The following is a 6,964-nucleotide window of genomic DNA, read 5'->3' as shown; positions in this document are numbered from 1 at the left end:
TCTGTCGGGATCACTCTGCAATGCAAACCAGCTATTCTAGCCAACTGAGCTAACGTACCCCCTGTTGCATAGGTAATAATTCTGAAAGATAATGTTGAAGTTGCATTTGCTCCATTCAACCTGATCACATCACAGCTTTTAGTATTGCATGATATTCTGATGAAGACTTCAGGATACATGTATGTCACATATAGTTAATATAGTGTATTGAAAGTGTACTGTGATATTAAGATGGAATGTTATCTGGCAGTTATAAATTAAAAAGCATTTGGCTTTCAATACAACTTTTTGTTTTTTTTTAATTTTCAGCAGTGAGACACAACATGGACCAAATTGAAAGCAGAGTCTACAAAATGTGAAATTTTTAATTTTTAAATTTTTAATTTCGATTACATTTTCTTCAACAGAATAACTCCATACAAATAAAAGAAAAACATTTTCTGAAAATCAAAAAATTTGTTCAGCTCCCTAAATGCTTTGTGTGTCGTCCTTGGGCTAGGAGTTTTCCTGTCACTTTGCTTGTCAAATCCACAGTTGTAAATGCAAGAGATTTACCTTCCTTTAGCACCTGAGCAGTTATGATAATATCCTCTCCCAATTTAGCTGCATTCATGTATCTAAAACGAGTAATGACAATTCACACAATAATACATTTCCAGCTATCAAGAAAACTAAAATAGTCATTGGATATTAATTTTAATTTTAAAAAAGTTAAAAATAAATCCTTTTGTACAATTTCGTCCAACATTAATCCCCACTCTTGCTCTTTTCTAGATGGTAAACCAGTGTAATCTTACTAGTAAGTATCTGAAACAAGGCTGCATATTTGTGTTTACTTGATCCACCTGATCATCATGAAAATGGCAATACCACACACAATAGTAGGTGGATTAAAAGGGTTGCATTTCAGACTGGAGGCCTGAGACCAGCAGTGGGCCACAAGGATTGGTGCTGGCTCCACTGCTTTTGTCATTTATGTAAATGATTTGGAAGTGAATATAGGGGATATGGTTGATAGGTTTGCAGATGACACCAAAATTGGAGGTGTAGTGGACTATTGTATTGGAGGTTGTCTCAATACAATAGGATCTTGATTAGATGGCAAATAGGCTGAGGAAAAGTGGCAGATGTTGTTTAAATTAGGTAATTATGAGGTGGTGCATTTGGTAAGGCAAATCAGGGCAGGACTTATACGTTTAATCGTAAGGTCCTGGAGAGTGTTGCTTAACAAGGAGATCTAGGGGATACAGGTACATAGTTCTTTGAAAGTGAAGTCATACTTAGATAGGGTAGTGAAGAAGGCGTTTTTTGCTTGCCTTTATTGGTCAGTTCATTGAGTACAGGAGTGGGGAGGTCATGTTGTGGCTGTAAAAAACATTGATTAGGCCACTATTGGAACACTGCATGCAATGTTGGTCTCCCTGCTATAGCAAGGATGTTGTGAAAGTTGAAAGCTTTCAGAAAAGATTTACAAGGATGTTGCCAGGATAAGAGTTTGGCCTATAGGGAGAGGCTGAATAGACTGGGGCTATTTTCCCTGGAGCGTAGGAGGTTGAGGGGTAACCGTATGGAAGTTTATAACATCATGAAGGGCATGAATAGGGTGAATAGCCAAGGTCTTTTCCCCAGAGTGGAGGAGTCCAAAACTAGAGGGCATAGATTTAAGGTGATAGGGCAAAGGTTTAAAAGGGACCCAGGGCAACGTTTTCAAGAGGGTGGTGCGTGTATAAAATGTGCTGCCAGAGGAGGTGGCGGAGACTGGTACAATTCGAACATTTAAAAGGCATCTGGATGGGTACATGAATAGGAAGGGTTTAGGGAGATGTAAGTCAATTATTGGCAAATGGGACTGGATTGATTTAGTATAACTGGTCGGCATGGATAAGTTGGACTGAAGAGTCTGTTCTCATGCTGTGCATCTCCCTGACTCTATGATTGGTTATACCCATGATTCTCACCCATTGTACATTTCACCTTAATCTCAAACCTTAAGAAGGTGGGTTCAAGTCCTACTGCAAAGACTTCAGGACATTATCTAAACTGACGTGCTCAATACAAGACAAGGAATATTACTGTCAGTTTTTGAATGAAACATTCAACCAAAGCCCCATTTGCCCATTCAAATGTATATCATAGATCCCAGGGTGCTAGAAGGCAGGCAAGTCATTGAAGAGTGTTTAGCCAGACAAATGCTATCACTCAATCATAAATATATTTAACCATTTCATTGCTATTTGTGGAAAATTATTGTATGCAAATTGGCTGCTGGTTTTATTACATTAAATTAGTGTTGGGGTTAATTACAGAGCTCTTCCAGGACCCCTGAAAAAAGTATCAATTGACTTTCTCTTCCTTCTGTGTAATGTGACCACTGTCTTTTTAAAGGTTTAATCATTAGTAATAAATAAATTTACATGTTGAAATATCCTTGCATCATTAATATACTTTACATTTGTTAAAAATCCTATATTTAAGATGGGGGTTAGTTAACTCCAGTGGTTAAAATGTGGTGCAGAGTAATGCCCTTGGCATAGTAAGTAGTCATTAATCGAGATCCACCTGCCTGTTTTGTACCATGTAGATGGTATCCTTCAGGCAATATACTTAATTCTCCGTCTATCTCTAGCAGAGATTGATCCCTACAATCCCTCATGGACAATGCCTACCCTATGCCTATATAAATTATTGCCACAGAATTTACTTGCTGTGCAACAAGGCTTCAATACTGCTACTATATTATCAATACAGCTATAATACCAAGTTTTGAAAATTGCACTCACGTTATATTCATGTCTACACTAACTCCTGGTAGCGCTCGCTCTGTATTAAGTAAGGCTGTTGTTGATACCACATCTACAAGGGTTGCAGTTAGCCCTCCGTGCAGTGTGCCTGCTCGGTTCACATGTTCCTGTTCCACCTTCATTTCGCAGACTATTTTCCCAGGACAAGCTGAAACCACAGTCATCTAGAAAACACACAATCGTAGTTTCATTAAAATTAGTTAGTTTGTTAAACAAGAAGTATTATTCGTTAGGGATTTTGAACTTCTCAGATGGACACTAAAAATCCTTTAGCATTATTTGAACAATCTCTGAGAGACCTTGCTATGCATAAATTGATTTCTTGTATCCTACAAGCCAATAACTACACTTCAAAGGTACTTCATTGGTTATAAGTTAATTGAAAGGCAATATGGAAGTATGTTTTTCTTTATCTCACTGAAAGACAAATATACAGTAAGCATGATACTTTAAGTCATGTTCTTTCTCTGGAAGTTACCTAAGAATATAATGTCAATAACAATTTATGTTTATACAGTTCCTTTTAACATATTAAAATACCCAGGGCATTTAATGGGAGAATTATAAAATTGAACCACAAAAGAGATGCAAGATATTTATAAAGAGGTAGATTTTATGGTGTGTCTTAAAGGAGAAGAGAGAGATATAGAGTGGTGGCATGGTTTAGGGAGGGAATTCCAAACCTTTGGACATTGGTAGCTGAAACCACAACCAGTATTGATGGAGTGATTATGATCAGGAATGCTGAAGAAGCCAGAATTAGAGAAGCACTGATATCTTGGAAGGTTGTGAGGCTGGAGGAGATTATAAGCATACACAGTGGTGAGGCCATGGAGGAATTTGAAAACAAGGATGAGAATTGTGAAATCAAGGCATTGCTTAACCAGGAGCCAATATACATCAGCATATATGGGGTGATGGCTCATTGTGACCTGGTGCAAGTTAGGATGGCAACATTTTGGATGAGCTTTCAGTAATAGATGGTAAAACTTTGAACAATCACAAGTCACCCTGAATTCCAGATGAAGTTATAAATCAAAGGGACAAGATTTGTACTATTTTAAAAGTTCAACAGTGATTTGAAGCTTAACTTATAACCTTCAGTTTTTTTTTACAATTTATGGTTTCGGTTTTATGTATAGGTTTCTTTGGCTTGTTTTCACATCCAGTTTTAGGACTTCATTTATTCCAATGCAGATGGCTATTAATAATGTTACCTTTTCAACAAGATCCATTAATCAGTAAAAGATGACACCATATGCAGGAGTGATTTTGCCATCAAGACAGTATCTGGTTTCAGAATCTCCACAATGCATTGGCCAACACAGTAAGCAAGGCATCAACAGAGATTATTCCAAAGCACCAACAAGGGACAACTTTGTCCTTCCAGAATTGTTTTGTTCAATGATCCAAAAAAGTGCTCATCCAACTGAATCAAAGACCTATGGTTGTAAACCTATTAGCTCTTGCAAATGGAAGGATACCAATCAATGTACAAATGCAGCAACTTCATGAATCCCATGGGAAAGTAAGGAAAGATGTCTTTTTTCAAACACCTAATGGTGGTATGGCACAAATTTTCCAGCAACTTATTCACAATCCTTCTCTGCTTCAAATCCAATTTTCACATAAATATTCCATGTGACATAACATGATTTTTCAGCCAATAGGTGGTATATGTTTTGGGTTGCACCTAAACTGGAGGGGTACCAATATCCTGGAAGGGAGATTTGATAGTGCCACTCAGGAGGGAAACTGGTGTGGCATGTAGTGGGAACCAAAGCAACAGGTGTACAAATTGGGGAAGAGCTTGAGACTAAGGCAAATATAGCCAAGAGGAAGAGCAGTCAGGGAGAGGTTGCTGACCTCATTGGAACTGGAGCCTTGGACTGTAATTGCATCAATGCAAGAAGTAAAACAGGTAAGATGTATGAACTTTGAGCCTGGATTAATGCATGTAATTATGATGTTGTTGCTATCATGGAAACCTGGACGAAAGAGGGACAAGATTGGCAGCTAAACGTTCCAGGATGTCGATGTTTTAGACCAGACAGGGGAGGAAGCAAAAGAGGTGAGGGAGTTGCATTACTGGTTAGGGAGCATATCACAGCTGTACTGAGGGTGTACACCCTGACGAGATCTCGCAGTGAGGCATTACAGGTAAAGCTCAGGAATAGGAAGGATGCAATCACACTCCTGGGATTACAGTTGACACTTCCAGTAGGAGATAAAGAAAGAGATATGTAGTCAGATTCTGGAAAGGGGTGTTTGGATTTGGTCTAAATATCCAATTCCCTCTGCCAATAGTCAAGCCTCCAATCATCCCAGTGTGGCTTCAGCCTCCCTCATGGACAGTGCCAGTTTCAATTCCTCAGCCATCTGCTTCATCTCGGCCAGGCACCTTTCAACCTCTTCTGCCATGACTTGATGCTTGTGCAAGTCTGGCCACTACATCAGAAATGTAATGTTAGATTTGAACTCACAGAAGCCCCAAAGAACACGAAGCTACCTTCGTTATTTCAGGCCATTGCAAATATGAAAGGATTGTGGCTAAATGGGGAAGTATTACATGGATGGGACCTTTCTGGTTTACTCTGGGTTGAGGAATTCTTTGACTGCTCCTTCCTCCCATTAGTTCTCTTTCCCTCAAATATCTGCTTTTCTTTTCCAGAGGATTTATTTAAACTGCTCTGCCCAGCCATTGCCACCTGCTGTTGGAATTTCCATTATACTGTATACTCATTCATTATTATGTCCCTACACTGTGGCTGCTCAAAGTCAATTCTGATAAAAGGTTACAGATCTGAAAGACCAACTCTGTTTTTCTCTCTGCATTTCATTTTTTTTGTTCTTAACTTTTATTGCTATTCAAACCTAGTAACCTTGCAGCCACCAGGAAGAGATTCCTGTTTCCAAAGGTAAAAGGTCATTATGTTCCCTAAAGCATAAACATTGCGATGGTTTTTAAAGGTGATGTTTGCACGACCTTTCAGTGCTGGGGAACAGGTTTTGTGAAATACTCCACCGCATAAAAAGCAGACCGTGAACGTAAAGAAACTGCATCCGTGTAAATGTTTCAGACATTATGTAGTAAAACCTTGATCATTTCTCCCCAAATCCTGTCAATGCAGACTGCTCGCAACTCCCAATTATTTTCCATCGAACAGTGGGGGGGGGGGGGGGGGGAACCTAAATCGGCGTCCTGGGTCTGATCTTTATAGCTAGGGTTAGGTGAGGGTGGTTACTGTTAGCTTACAAAGTTACCCCAGCTCAGTCTCTCGCTCTGACAGACACCAAGGCTGTCAAGTCGATAGCTACCTTATTCAAAACCCGATCGAAGCCACTTCCTCCGGTCAAACCCTGGACGACCTGCCTTAGAGCGTTCAAAGACGAGGCAGTCATGGTTTCAAACCTCTTCCCGGTTGAAGTTACAGCTTCACTGAGCAAAGGGAAGTGTTGCAGCGAGGCCTTTATTTACAGCAGCTGGTTGACCAGCTCCTCCCCTCCATCAAATCTCACACAGCGCCAACACTAATACCTTCCTCAGCTCATGGGCTTGAGTACTCTCTCTGCTCACATTTCGGTCCTTGCTGCACTTTCGTTTTTGGACTTTCACACATTCACTCGCTTTACACAGATTCCAAAGCAATTTTTAAATCTTGCATATTAATTTAAATATATCGATTTCTTTTTTTAAAAAAAGAGTAACAATTTTCTTGTCCCATAAAATTCTTGAATCGTCTGTTTTGTATTGCTACCTGCAATTTCACCAGTCACCAGAGAAACTTCAATAGAAACCCTATTGTCCTCATTTTTTCAGACAATCCCCAGCTGAGATGCATGTGAGTGCCCTATTCACGAACCTCATTACAATAAATGCTCTAACCCAGTGCTTCCTAAACGTTTCACCATTGTTGTCTCATTTCAAGGATTGAAAATAGACAAGCCTTGGGGGGGCCAGGTAGTGAGAGGGGAATGAGAAGACACAGGAGGGCAGGAAGAGAAGACTTCAGCCATTCCCACATGGGGTCCCAATCCTCACTTTGAGAAGTACTGCCCTAACTGATCCACATGGGCGCAAGTTGGGAGATATGTGACTTTCAACTGGCCTGGGGTGATTTAATAAAGAGGGTGGAGTGTGTTTCAATGGGTGATCAGGGTGT

The 6,964-nt window shown here is 39.8% G+C and overlaps 1 protein-coding gene across 1 annotated transcript; it reads right to left on the bottom strand.

The window, feature by feature from the left end:
* Positions 1–358: 358 nt before the first annotated feature.
* On the bottom strand, positions 359–6,375 carry acot13 (acyl-CoA thioesterase 13). The gene is made up of 3 exons (XM_060850139.1): positions 6,120–6,375; positions 2,781–2,965; positions 359–617 (listed from the first exon to the last, which is right to left on the bottom strand). The coding sequence occupies exons 1-3, from the start codon at positions 6,201–6,203 to the stop codon at positions 461–463; spliced, it is 426 nt and encodes a 141-aa protein (XP_060706122.1). The 5' UTR covers positions 6,204–6,375; the 3' UTR covers positions 359–460.
* Positions 6,376–6,964: the final 589 nt, after the last annotated feature.

This window comes from Hemiscyllium ocellatum, chromosome 34 (genome assembly GCF_020745735.1).
Source record: "Hemiscyllium ocellatum isolate sHemOce1 chromosome 34, sHemOce1.pat.X.cur, whole genome shotgun sequence".
NCBI classification, from domain to species: Eukaryota; Metazoa; Chordata; class Chondrichthyes; order Orectolobiformes; family Hemiscylliidae; genus Hemiscyllium; species Hemiscyllium ocellatum.
This window is presented reverse-complemented; position numbering and strand designations above follow the sequence as displayed.